This window comes from Electrona antarctica, assembly GCF_951216825.1.
Source record: "Electrona antarctica genome assembly, chromosome: 12".
NCBI lineage: Eukaryota > Metazoa > Chordata > Actinopteri > Myctophiformes > Myctophidae > Electrona > Electrona antarctica.
The window spans coordinates 36,099,769-36,114,463 of NC_136793.1; the positions used below are offsets into that span (position 1 = coordinate 36,099,769).

Consider the following 14,695-nt stretch of genomic DNA (forward strand, 5'->3'; position numbering starts at 1 on the left):
TTTTTTGAAAGGGCACATTGCCAAAAGGGCAGGGGGTGCTCTAGAACCCCCTAGTGTCTATCTGTGCACGCCACTGTCCACTAACTAAATGCAAGATGCCGGGCCGAGGTTAATAATAGAAAAAAGATAGGGTCCGCACACTGAAATAAGCTTCAAAGCTTAAAATATTTATTAAGGTTCCTTACAGCATAGTGGACCATTATTCAACTGACCATTGTTAAAATCATGGACTGAATGCTAAGCAGATATATTTACCTTATTCACATAATTTTGTGTCAAGTATCTTATGTCATACTTAGGCAGACATAAAGTGAATTTGCTGTGTGAATAAATGACACACAGAGAAAAGAAACAACCAAACCACTTCAGGACTTATACAGACTAAAACAATATAGTACTAATAATATTGAACAAACAAAACAAAAATTCTGACCAAATATATACTAAATACAAAATAGACTTGACTAGATCAATGCAGACAACACGTTTTATTAATCTATTTGAATTCCAGACATTTCTTCTAAACAAAGAGCCCCCACCATTGGTCTTGAAACAATAAAATAGGAAAATATACATCAAATTAATTTGAAATCACCACAGTTTATAACCTTTTTCAAGCAGTCACTGCCTATCTTAATATTAAAACACATCATTAAATAATTGTATTGTAACTATGGTGACTTGATAACTCACAGATGACAGTAAAATTAGAAGCAAGGATAGTGAATTTACAGCACATTAGGTCACATACATCTGCATTGCCTTAAAGTGCATGGAGAGGAGGGTAGAATATTATGGGATACCACCTCAGCCCTAACATTAAATCAGAGACATCGGAGACATAATTGCCGTATGAGGTGTGTGTGTGTGTGTGTGTGTGTGTGTGTGTGTGTGTGTGTGTGTGCGTGCGTGCGCACGTGCGTGCGTGTGTGCGTGCGTGCGTGCGTGTGGTTTGACTGTGATCAATTAATTAATTCACTAAAAATTAACTAAAAGAACCAACAAGCAAACGAATGGGAACAGTCCAATTAAATAACACACAAATAAATTAACAAATTACAAATCACTGGACTTCAATAGCTACAAAATCAAGAACATGAATTAATGATACGTAGCTTGCGGAGAGATATACTCGAGGGGCTCATTCAGTGTTATGCAAGACCCACATGTCATTCGCTGACGTGGCAATCAGCTGACTAATTGGGCGGGGTATTTAAGATCACCTAATACTGGATTCTTCCTGCGTTCCTTCCTCTGCATATGCGTTCCTGGTGGTGTTACGCACTGTTTGCCATGGGGGGGTTGTTATTGTATATCTATCTCCCTGCTCTTAATGGTTAATGATGGTTGTAGAATTGTGCCGAGCAGGGAGCAAAATGTAGCAGAGCCGAACGCCAAGATAAAATATTATATGCACACTTGTATTCTCATTCTATAATAAATATGTGTTCAATCTATTCATGAGTTATCTGACTGAACTGTGCGTATTTTAACTGCTTGCTAGCATCTAATGAGTCTGATCTCAAGGACAGTAGATCTAGCCAGCTTCCATTGCAATGCATATTGCCCCAGGCAGATTAAGTCTGGCCCCTCTCAATTGTGGGGGGACTTCACATGGTGACGGCCAACCAGATTCGTCTGGAACGAGGACCCAGTATTCAAATATGGGGCGGGACATTGCGAAATAAATTCGAACACTGAGAGGGACAAGACTAATATCCACGTAGTGAGTGATATTAGTACCTATCACTACGTGAGGCCACAGTAGATCAGCCAGAGATGTAACTGTGGCAGGTGTCAATCAGACAGCTTTACCAATGTAAATACTGTTTGTATTAATTGTAAAAAATAATACATTATTCAAAATGGAGCCAAACAGAGTAGGCCTATATCAAGCAATGTTCAAGTGGGTAGACCTGTGAGTGGCTGAGTGGTTTATATTGTTGCTGTCGGGCAGAAACCTCATATATCAATATTTAAATTTTCTCGTTGTACAACTGCAAAGTAATACCTGAAGAAGGTCAGTAGACCAAAAGCTTGCTAAATAAATACATTGATTGTGCGCAGATCTGAGTGTGCGGAGCTTCCCTTTATTTTTCTCATGTTCCCTTTGTGGCTCCAGCACCTCACTTAAGTTTTTTCAGCGGATGAGCGGTGGTTCTTTTTGAGTGGTGTAAACCACTCCTACAACTGGCTTTGTTAGTCTGTGCAGAAAAAATGAGCATGGTTGCTACGGTCACCCAGTTCACCCGGGTGTGATTTCATTACGTCAGAGCTGATTTCATTACGTCAGAGCTGATCAGGCTATATAATACCTTACACCACTCAGTTCACAGTCACGGGTGTGATTTTTACATTTACAACTGCAAAGTAAAAAATAAAAAAGTAGTGAAAATACTACAAACTCCCAAGCTTGTGGCCCTTGTAGATCGGCTATTTTCACTATTTATGTTATTTTTTAAATAGTAATAACATTTTAACGGTTTAGGACATACTGACTCAATGGTTAACATGAAGGTGGAATGTATCTGAATCTGATGCATTCCTACGGTTTATATTCAATAATTGATGAATCGAATACATAGGACCACAATGGAAACAAGCCCTTTTGTGTTACCCTTTTAGCATCATTGAATAATGATCGTACCGCTGTACTATTTTCAAACTGTTAATAAAGTATTCAAGAATCAATCAATCAATGAGACTACTACTACTTAGTGATGTACTGTATCGAGTGATGTTTGAGTGCAAGTGGCATTGTGTATAATTGAGTGCTTTAGTATACTGTATATCAAGGTGCATGTCTCAGCCCAGGCCGGCATTGAGCGGCCCATTCCGACTGGGCTGCATCGGGTTGGACCAGGTCTTTGTAGGGGATGTGTAGTTTGAGGACACAGTACCTGCGATCCGCTTCTGACTCTGAGGTGGGAGGACAGTTGGAGTAGGGATCATGACACTTGTCCTACACACACCCACACACACCCACACACACACACACACACACACACACACACACACACACACACACACACACACACACACACACACACACACACACACACACACACACACACACACACACACACACACACACACACACACACACACACACACACACACACACACACACACACACGCGCAAAAGACCAGATGTTATAAACATGTCATGATCCTTTACCACCAGCAGGAGGCAGCAGAAGCCTGCATTGTATTTCCTCACCTCATCATCGCTGTCATCCTGCTTAGATTTCTTCTTGTCTTTCCCCTTCTTGTCATCAACTTTCTTCTTATCCTTGTCTGGTAGGATGTCATCCAGCCAAGCCAAGTCATGCTGGGAGAAGATCATGTCGAGTGCCAAACGCACGCCCATCAGGCCCAGGATCTAAACACAACAAACAGCAGTTTCAGTGGCGGCTCTACAGGGGGGCATTGACCCCCCCCCCCCCACCCCCCCGATTGGACTTTGTGCCCCTACGGTCCAGATTGGTCAGTAGTACCCTACCCTATACCAATATTTTACTATGTTTTACAAATGTTAAATAAGTTCTTCATGATTATTATAAATATATATACATTTCAAATGAATTGAATAGTTAATATAAATAAAAGGTAATATGAAGAAGAAATTATAATGGTGAACATAATTGTATTTGTTTGTTTGTTTGTTGTTGGTGCTGCTGCTGCCTAATTGTATAGCCTATACCCTTTGTAATGCATCACTGTTAATAGGCGAGTATTTGTTATACATAGAGGGGTTTGAAAAAAAGTATGCCCCCCTGCTGATTTGTGCCTGGCGCCGGCACTGAACAGCTTGTTCTGATTCAATTATGTGTGTGTGTGTGTGTGTGTGTGTGTGTGTGTGTGTGTGTGTGTGTGTGTGTGTGTGTGTGTGTGTGTGTGTGTGTGTGTGTGTGTGTGTGTTATGCATGGCTCACTGCGCTTTGGGGCATCAATAAAAGGTATACACATAGACCTCAGAGAAATCGACCAAAGCATTACCAATTACCAATGTCTGGAAAGTACGATTGTTTATTTTGTATTTTTGTACATTAGATGTAGATGGTGTACATTGCATACAGTATTACTGTACATACAACATGTTGTACAACATTCAGTACATACAGTATACTGTATATTTTATGTATATATACACCATGTAAAACATCCAACTGTCTGCACTGTCATGCAACGGTGTCACTCGACAAAAATGACAGTTTTTCAAGCTTAACAACGCATTGCGTACCATGACAGGGAAGAGGATGGCCAGAACTGTGGACTTGAGGATCCAGAGTACTGCCAGGCAGATGATCTGGACCAGGGTGAAGAGATGCACCTTCCTAAGGGGGACGTGACGCAGGTAGGAGAAGTCTGGCTGGTGTTTGGATGGCATCCAGAACAACTTCAGCCTGTCCCAGAACTTTGGGATCGGAAAGGGACCAGGCAACCATTGGTGTTGGGAGAGAATACATCAGAATAAGTTAGACTAAGTTAGAGCTGAATTGAATACAGACCGGTTACCTACTTCAGCTACTTGATAATATGTAAAGAGTAAATCTTCTTAAATGTAAATGCTACATGTCAAAATGTAAAACATGTGACTGGTGAAATGCAGAATGGCGCTAAACTCCTGTTTCATCTTCCTCAAAGGCCTCTCTGCACCAGCCGGTTTGACAAAGCGAGAAAGAGACTTGCTCATCCTGACGGAACTGTCCCTATCACCTCACATCTATCCTTGCATTTAAAAAAAACACTGAACTACACCAATGACGTTAATTGTGCCTCCACAGCAGCTGTGTCTCTGAGAAAAGCTTTTCAAGCAAAACAGCCAATGTACTACTTTGCTGATGATGAAGCATACCATACCTGGATGCCACTGAGTGAAGCCACACCCATATAGAGAAAGACACCATACAGCACTGGCATTGGGATGTACTACAACACAACAAAGGAATGGAAATCAAATCAAATGATTTTACTGTTTGGATTCAGCATAAGTTTTGCATTTAGCAATAGAATCATATTTTATCTGAATTAGTTTTGTACAGTCGCATAGTACTATGGGCTCATGTAGGGGTTCACATTTTCACATATACATGGATTACATGGATTTATGAAAAAACTGTGGTAGCCTACTCTATGCAGGATAATTACAGCAGTATTTACAGCTGACTCAGTAAGGGACAGTGTCCTTTGGCTGATGAAGTGATATACCTTAACTTCTTATACCACAATTGTAATATAAGGACAAGTAACTTGGTATCTTGACAAAATATAACTGTCTGCTATTAGACTGGGTCCGCCCAGACATGTCAAAGTGTCCCTGATCAAGACACTTAATTGCTCCCTGGGTGTGAGGGGCTGTATTAAAGTGTCCCCTGCTGATAGTTAGGATGGGTAAATAAATGTAGAGAAAATATCTCATATGTGCTATTGTACAGTGATGAAAATACCACAAATGAGTGGGGACTAAATAATAATAAGTATTATTAGAGATAGTGAAGGCGGTATGTGATTTGCTATGTGTCCCTACCTGGAGTATGGGTGCCATGAAGATGGAGACTCCAGTCAGAACAAAAACCAAAATGCCTGTCATCCTCTGCTCTCTATGTATTGAAGAGAGAAAGAGAGTGTGTGTGTGTGTGTGTGTGTGTGTGTGTGCGTGCGTGCGTGTGTGTGTGTGCGTGCGTGCGTGCGTGCATGCGTGCGTGTGTGAGAGAGAGAGAGAGAGAGGGAGAAACTCAGCATATAGACAGAGAAGGAGCATGAATTAAAACATAATTCAATTTAGAAAAGCTATCATTTAAAAAAAATTCAAGTGCATCAAATATCGAGTTTAATTGTTGTCACATGAAAATGTCTACTTCTTGTTGTGTTCTGTTGACCGACCTGACCCCCAGGAACTGGGGCGCCTCTCCAGGGGCGCTGGACTCGCTCTCCATCTTCAGAGAGTCAATGTGAGCGATGGAGATAACGGTGGCTGCTACGTACCAGGGCAAACCCATGAAGGAACAGACTGCCATCAGAACCCCCACCCAGAGCAGATCCAAGTGGTAACCACAGCCTTTCTGCTCAGGGAAAGATCGATATCAAACAGTTTGATTGGTAATTTTCAACATCACTAGTTTGCATTAAACAATGCACCATTTTAAAGAAAACACCTACATCTTATGAGCTTCATGCAGTACTACTTGTCAACGAATAGGCGTCCACGTCCTACTTCACACCAGGGTCCACATTTCTCAATGGAAGGGTAAGGAGACCAGGGGAGGCAGTGGCTCAGGGGTAGAGTGACTAGTTGGACCGTGAGGTTCCCAGTTCGATACTGGGCTCCCCCAGAGTTAGTGTCAAAGTGTCCTCGAGCAAGACTCTGAAGTCTGAACCCCTAATTGCTCACAATGTGCAGGTTGGTGCCTTGCATGGTTTCCTCTGCCATCGGTGTATGAATGTGTGTGTGAATGGAATGGGTGAATCTATGAAAAGCTTTGGATGAAAGCGCTATATAAATGCACCATTTACCATTTCCAACCACTGCAAATGCGATAATTATATTGTATTAATATACTCTACCATGCAGATTGGTTAAAACAACATGCAATTAATTAAAACAAGTTCCAGATTGCAGCTTTAACATTTATTAGCAGTGGAAGCCCAGAAACCGAGGACCACTTTCATCACTGGCATCATTTCACATGAGTAGTCACTGCCTGTCACTTGAGGGTGATGATCTCCTCTCTGCTATTATTACCCCATTATTACAAAGAATTATCCAGCAGCTATCTATTCTTATAGCTTGTTAGTGCTTCTTGGCATCCGGTGCTGTGTTGTGCATAATTGCAGTCTTTGCGAAGGTTATGTATAAGTTCATGCACCAGTAGCATGATGTTGAAACAATACTAACAATGTGCCACAGTTACATAAACTCTCCATTGGGGATTGGCTGAACACAGAAGTTAACTCCAAATGGTAATTTCTGGTGTTTTGTTTATCCTTTTGGCCAGTTTGAATAGGGGTGATTGTCATAAAGACTTAAATGCTGTTTGTGGGCAAAGATGTACACACCAGCTCATATAAAACGTTAATCTTAGGTCACCTTGGGACACAAGTTGTCCATAGGCAAATGGCTTAATCGTTATGTCATCAACACATGTAGTACTACAGCCTTACCTTGAGTTTGTTCTCTTTTCGGTTGACAATGACAGCACTGATCTGCTGGTCCATGAAGATGAGGATGGTGACTAGGAGAGCAGGAACAAAACTAGCCACATATACCCACCATGGGTTCTTACCAAACGGCATCACCAGCCAGCCACGGCCCGGGCGAGTCGGCTAGAGGGCATACAATAATAATGTTTATTTTGGGTTAGTCAAATCACTCATCTGACTCTCATGTAATAACCATACCATGGCTATAAAGTCTCAATATTGATTAATTTCACATTTACAATGGCAATCTTAACATTTTGAGCTTTCATGCATTTACAGGGGGTAGCAACTGAATTGTTTGATAGCCGTGGACTATTTTCTTTTGAAATGTATTTTTGTATAGAAATTGTTTCTGTATTAATTGGAATAATTTCTTTGATTTAAATTGTCGTTTGTTAAGTGTTTTATAAAATCAATATAACTCTTGAGATTATTCGATATCGTCATTAACGGTCAAGGCATGCACAGCTGTGCTGTGTCTTATTGCTTAGATAAACCTTTATAGATGACCTTTAACTTCAAACTAAAAACAAGACATGATGGAAATATAGAAGTAAAACAGTAAATATATAAAGCAAAGTAAAAGCCACAAATCTTACACTCACAAACATTGAACAAATACAAAAATAAAAGTGTACCCTTAATTCTGTGGGAACGATTAGTTTGGGAGTTTTTAGACCAACCAACATATCAAGTCCCACAAACGTCATGATGGACATGAAGATAGAGAAGTCACTTATGAGTTTCCTGATCTGATGATAGCACAGAGAGAGAGAGAGAGAGAGAGAGAGAGAGAGAGGGGAGGGGGGGCGATTAAAATGACAACCACCAAATCTCATTACATTTCCTCCTCAGAATCAAAAGTGGGACCATGCCGAGTGTGTCAAATATCCTTGGTGTGGAGTGATAGAGGGCTTATTTTCTCCCTGTCAGATCATGTGACGAGGCAGGATTGTTATGTGAGCAGCATGTCAGATATTTGAGGAGACTGTGACGGCCCCCTGGGCCTTTAAGGGGCCATCCAGATGAGGACGATTTCGGTGTTTCTCGGGCAAGTAATTAGCCGATCTGCCCTTTTTGTCACACGGAGACGGCGTTTTGGGGGACTTAAACGGCTAATTTTGAAACTACTTTCCAGAGTGGGAAAGTTTGGAGACGCGACTTTCTCGTCTCCGTGTGTATAGCAAATGCCGCCTAATTTGCTGAAACGGTGATGTCATAGTCCCCTCGCCCCCTCCAAACTAACCAGTGTTAATGGTTTATTTCACCATAACCACTTACATATAAATCACAGCTATTTTATATTTGCACATAATGTCTATAAATCTCTTCTCCAAAAATAGCCGATCTGCAGCCCGCACGCACGCAAACAGTTGCTGAGATTGAGCAGGCATGCACGAGAGAGGAGTTATGTGTGTGAGGAGCTGATCACAGATAGAGGTAAAGTGTTATATTTGGCCTATTATTTATGCTATATATTATTGACCGCATCTGTGTCAGTCTCACAGTCACAGAGAGAGAGAGAGAGAGAGAGAGAGAGAGAGAGATGCTGCGTGTTAAAAAATAGGCTACTCATCTTTGTGTTCTAGTTTCACCTTATTGCTGAGTGGATTGCAGGTAGGATAAACACATTGTTTACTGTCCATATTCCTCTATAAACGGCCTGTTTTCACTGTTTCCAATTGCTCTTTTTTTTATACTTTTGTATAGCATATGTGCAATGATTAGCGCTGGAATCAATCTAAACGAGCAATTATCTGACATTCAGAGGTGTTGCGCACCAGCGAATATATATATTTCAATCTCCAAAGTCAAACTCATAAATTCACAATGTAGGCCTACCATGCCGCTCCTCGTTGTGAGCTGTGTATGATGATCTGATGCGAGAGAAGGGGTGCGCACGCGCTCTCTCTCTCTCTCTCTCTCTCTCTCTCTCTCTCTCCCTCTCTCTCTCTCACACACTCTCTCTCTCTCTGTCTCTCACACTTACTTTGTGCTTGCTGCTGTTAATCCAAGGTTTGTCATATATTATGGTTTAGTAGGCATACACTTTAGCTGGTCAGTCAGTGTGTGCAGACTCAGAGAGAGAAGCAGCACTGCTCTGCTCATTTAATTGATATGACCTAGATATGTCATATGCGCATCTGACTGGCAAGACAATTAGTTATTTGGCAACACCTGTGTGAAATACCAACGCTTTCATATAGCCTACTTTTAGAATAAGCTTTTTCTTTTTTTTGGTGGCCATCTACAGGCCGGCCATGTGTAGTTTGTGTACTGCATCTTTATCTTGAAAACGGAGCAGTTTACCTCTCGTGTGTAACATAATTAACATAACCGCAATGTAGACGCAGTAACGTTTTATATCGTTCACAAACTTAGGCGGGGAACAGCCCGCGACGTCCCCGTGTAGCAAGGGCATAAGTCTACTATGGGGCTAAACAGTTATTACTGAAGATCTGAGGAGGAACACTGTTCTGGACACTCCACTGTTAAAAGGATCTGGATGTGGCTACAGAGGTGTTAACAACATCACCACACATTTTATTACTTTATTTATGGCAATATTTACGCAACATTATTCATAACAAATTTGCAAAGTGCTGTATATTGAAAAGATCAGTCGTATTAGAAATTATTCAAAAGCCATATTGGACCGAATTTGATTGCTCACCTTGGTGGGGAAGTAAGGGCTGAATTTAAACTTCTTGAGGGAAACAGTCATGGAGTAGGTGCCAAAGAACAGGATGAAGGACATGAGAGCCAAGTCAGGGACATATTTGCAGGTCTTTCCCACCAGGGAGCCTCCATACTTCAAACACTCCTTCTTACTGAGTTGGCTCCAGTCCAGTGCTGTAAAATCCAACTGGCAAGAGAGAGAACGAGGAGATAGTACATAGAAGGGGAGGAGAGAGAGGTACAAATAAAGGAGGTTTATATTCAAGTAGAAGACTTATAAGAAAGTGAAATAACGAGAAATACATAAAAGTGAACAAAGAAGAGCAAGTTAGCCTTCTTTTTCACATACTGTAATGTATCTCCACTGGCTATCTATAAACAGTCTGCAGCGTCAGTGACATATGTTTAGTCGTGAACTAAAAGCCAGCTAAATGTATTGTACACATTAAAAATAAAATATTAATCTTTCATGACAACCTCTTTGAAGCATAATGGTAGCTTACGGCAAAGAATAAAAACAAGCACTTACCCCAAAGAGACTAGAGCTGTTATCTGGAACTGGAACTAAACCATTGAAGATCATTGAAGCCACTGTTTATAAATTGGGAGGTTGAAGGCAGAGACAGGAATGAAACAGAAAATGATGGGATAGAAATGGGTAGTGAAAAAACAGGAGAAAAGAGAAATGGAAACATGAATTACATAATGAGAATTAAACAGCTGGACTCTGACACTGGAAAGAGCACACTGAATCCCATGCATACAAACAGAGTAAGATATACTCACTCGAAAAAATAAAACAGCAGCAGCCAGTGGTTGTTGTGGAAGCAAAAACAGAAGACAAATCAGTTACAGAACTCAATGTCATCATTTTTATTCTGTTGAAATCAAAACATGAAATTTGAATAAACAGCACCTACAATTGACCTACAGTCTATCTAACTACTGTAACTATCTGTCTGCCTGTCTCTCTAGCTAGCCCCCACCCATCCACCCGTCCATCCATCCACCAATCCATCCGTCAGACAAGGGTTGAACTCACGTGGGTTTGGGGCCAGGCATTCACACTTGTAGGCCGTGACATAGTCAGGCTTAAAGTCAGTGTTGATGGGGTAATACTTGAAGGAGCCCACCATCTTTTTGATGGCGTCGGAGATGAAGATGAAGGAGATGAGGCTGGAGAAACCCTCCTCTGTGAATCGCGTCATGTACTTGATGACATAGCTGGCATCGCATGCCACCAAAATAAAGCACTGCAGGCAGGAGTGCATGCCGATCCACAATCGCAGTTCCATGTAGTCGATGCCATTGTTCCTGAGTTAGAGGTCAGAAAGAGACTCAAGATATGATAAGATATAAGACATCACACACATCGGAGGAACATTGATTAGTGCGATGACCACATAATTCCAACATCCCCTGGTTCAGTCAGGACAACTCAAGAATGGATGGAATATATATTTATTGAATATAAGATGAGCAATATATTTATTATGGTTTGGCGATGTATTGGATCTGCTTTTTAGGTACTCAGATCAGGCGCATCAGTCCCGACCATAGGGACTCTGAATCCCCCATACCTAAACAGTAGATCCAAAACGACAGGTGGTAGCTGGGGTGGAGGTGGGTGAGCAGCAGCGTGCTGATACAGCAGCAGCAAGCAAGCAAGCAAGAGGAGGAATGCAAACCTCCGGTTAAAGTAGCCGGTATGAAGATGGAGTTAGTGTGTGATTGGTTGAGTGAATCATGTGAATGAGAGCGTGATGCTGAGGCGGCCCAATTAACGGCCGGCAGCAACTGCACTGAGGTTCCCTGACTGAACTTGTCTACGACAGGCACAAATGCTCATTTAATTCTGGTTGGAGATCTGTGTTTCAGTTTAATCTCTCACTAAACGATTCTATCTAATTAAAAAAGCAAAATATATATAATTGTCTCCACCAGGCCGAAGGCATGGGGAGAGAGTATGTTTTGCACTCCGTCCGTGTGTGTGTCCGTCCTTCCTTCCGTCCTTCCGTCCTTCCGTCCGTCTGTGAACAGCTAATCTCCGGCACCGTTAACCCGGTCGATGCCAAACTTTGCACACACACTCCCTGGATGCCAACGATGAACCTCTGCCCCACATTTTCCAGAACGGCCTGTTATAGCGCCACCATGAGGCAGCTTTTCACATTTTTACCTAAAACTGCACCGATCTGCGTGAAATGTTGCATGCACACTCCCCAGAGGCCGAGGACAAACCTTTGACCTGCATTTTCCGCATCTGCCTTTTATAGCGCCACCAGGAGGCCGACTTTTGTAAAACACATTTTTTGATATTACTCCTCCAGATTCTGTTCAAAAATCTCACAAATCGTTACACAGTATCTCTATGGTCATGTGCTCAAGTTGGATCTGTCCCATATTTCATATTCCATCCTAATTGGTTATAATTGGCTTTCACAGTTTGCAAGATTGCCCCGTTTTGAACAAAAGCCTCAAATCATGAACGCAGCATGCAATTTACGTGAAATCTTTCACACATTTTCTTACTAGGCTGAGGAATATATCCCACCCTTTTCACATTGGCCTGTTATAGCGCCACCAACAGGTTGATTTTTGCAAAACACATTTTTGGAACAAAATGCCTCAAATCATCCAATTGCCATCAAAGGCGTATGAAGAAATGGCAAACGGTACACATGATCTCTGTAGTCATGTGATCAAGACGAGTCTGTTGGATTTCTCAGATTGTACACTGATTGGCTAAGATTGCCTTCCAAAGTTTTCAGGAGTGGCCCGTTTTGTACAAAATGCTGCACATGTCCTGCTCATCCAGAATTCTATCCTTAGAGATGCTATGAGTGATCTGGCTCTGCATTTCCTCAACAAAATGAAGAAAATTGTTGCAAAAACAAATAAAAAAAAACATCCTCCTAAACATTTTGCCAAACATCACACACACTCCTATCCTCCTGGTGGAGACCTGTGCCCGGAAGGGCACTTTTTCTAGTTTTCAAATGTAATGATTACATCAAATGTATCGGGTTAGGGTGCCATAAATGTCCTCAGCAGTACAGTAACTGATTGACTGTCCTCTCCATGGCTTCACTACATGGTAATTTTCTAGACTTATTCATGTATAAATTATAATAACATATTCAGTGTGTTCATAATACAATTTTAATGAGACCATTTAATATGTTCTAAAAATACACATACATTCTGGATGGCAAACTCTATTAGTGGATTAAATTAATGGCCCAAAACCGGCATGTTTCTGGATCTAAGGCTCATTCATCAGAGTATAAACTATACTGAGGCAAGAGTCTTGCCGCAAGACAGACATAAACAAGTGTAAATGTTATATGTTCTGTTTAGTTTGTCAGTTGTTACTTTTCATTGTGCTTCATGTCATGGTAGCAGACCAGACTTCACAACTTGAACTTTACCACATTATCCCTGATGTCCCTATTTTTGGCATGTCATTATAGGCATAACACTTTCAAAAGATAGTTGTGAAAAAATGAAATCAAATATAGCCCACGCCGCACCTACAAGCTCACAAAATGTCACAGGTTAAAGCGGATGTGTGTCATCTTTAGGTGTGTATGTGCGTGCGTTCTTGGGTGTGCGCTTGCGTACGTGCGTGCATGCGCGTGTGGTAGGTGGAACATGAATCGCTATATCCTCAGCTTTACCCGAGACTGTAAAATGAAATCATGGCCAGCAGGCCAACTATATTGTGTAGTAAGTAAGGTCATATAGGCTTTCAGCAGACCACTCTAATAATGTCTGTGAAATAAAGCCCTGGGCAGACAAACACGGATTGCCCAGGTCAGACTGTGGCTGAAATATAAGCCAATCTCTCCAGGTCACAGGTTGAGGCAGCCAGGTTGGATCCATAGATTGTGGACCATTGTTTTGTGCTCAGCTTGTCACTTCATTCCCAGGGGTCATTAATGACATTTCTACTTATTCCTGTTTTGTTTTGTATTTAGTTGTTTTGTTTGTGTTATATTTGACTTTATGTACTCATTCTGTCTACATATGATTTTTGTTTCATGTTTGTTGTTTCAGGACGTTGGGATGGGAGGGGGAGGGGAATTAAAAAATGTAACTGTTTTGATGGAACTGCTTGTCTGTTTATACTGCAAAATTGAATAAAAACAAATAAAACATAATCAATATTTGTTCAATCTATTTGTGAGTTATCTGACTGAAATTATGTAGTGTAACACAGAAGTAGCAAAAATATTTATTGTTTAGTGAAAATACAGATTTTATAAATATACATACAAACTACATTGGATCTATTTGAACAAAGGTCCTTTTTTCATAGGTTTTGAACATACATTATGAGGTGGTTTCCGCCCCGCAGCAATGACTATGTTCTGTGTTTTAGACTATGTTGTATGTATGATGTGAGCACATCGTTTCAGCACAACGCTTCATTTGAAAAACAGTTTCACAATAGTGTCATAGAAACAGTATTGATCTTGTTTTTGGAGGGACATGCTCTGTTTGGTAGGACTGGGAGGTATGGTAAGAGAGAGAGTGGTTACAGTAGCTAACATTAAAGAGAATGTTTTTTAGACAAATTGAAATTCAAGTTCAAGTGTCAACTCTGATAATGACTTTATCGGTGCAATACCAACCACCTGGTGCACAAAGTATATTAAAACTTTGCAAATGATTTCCAAGCCTGCGTGACACAGGTGTGATGTGTGCACAAATGTATGCAGATACTGTAATTCATAATGCATACATAGCAATATTAAATATGCTGGCAGCGTGCATTCTAAGAATATCTGATCAGCACAACCATTCCAAA

The 14,695-nt window shown here is 41.1% G+C and overlaps 1 protein-coding gene across 1 annotated transcript in view; it reads right to left on the reverse strand.

Annotated features, from left to right (window-relative positions):
- slc4a5a (solute carrier family 4 member 5a) overlaps positions 1-14,695 on the reverse strand; it is a 29,069-nt gene that overhangs the window by 1,145 nt on the left and 13,229 nt on the right. Inside the window, exons 12-22 of the mRNA XM_079516461.1 lie at positions 10,925-11,196; positions 10,412-10,446; positions 9,878-10,069; positions 7,842-7,955; positions 7,165-7,326; positions 5,887-6,065; positions 5,531-5,603; positions 4,864-4,932; positions 4,244-4,417; positions 3,221-3,382; positions 2,901-2,962 (exon numbers count right to left, since the gene is read on the reverse strand). Of these exons, the coding sequence (XP_079372587.1) occupies positions 2,901-2,962; positions 3,221-3,382; positions 4,244-4,417; positions 4,864-4,932; positions 5,531-5,603; positions 5,887-6,065; positions 7,165-7,326; positions 7,842-7,955; positions 9,878-10,069; positions 10,412-10,446; positions 10,925-11,196 (1,494 nt within the window). The remainder of the gene's footprint in view (positions 1-2,900; positions 2,963-3,220; positions 3,383-4,243; positions 4,418-4,863; positions 4,933-5,530; positions 5,604-5,886; positions 6,066-7,164; positions 7,327-7,841; positions 7,956-9,877; positions 10,070-10,411; positions 10,447-10,924; positions 11,197-14,695) is intronic.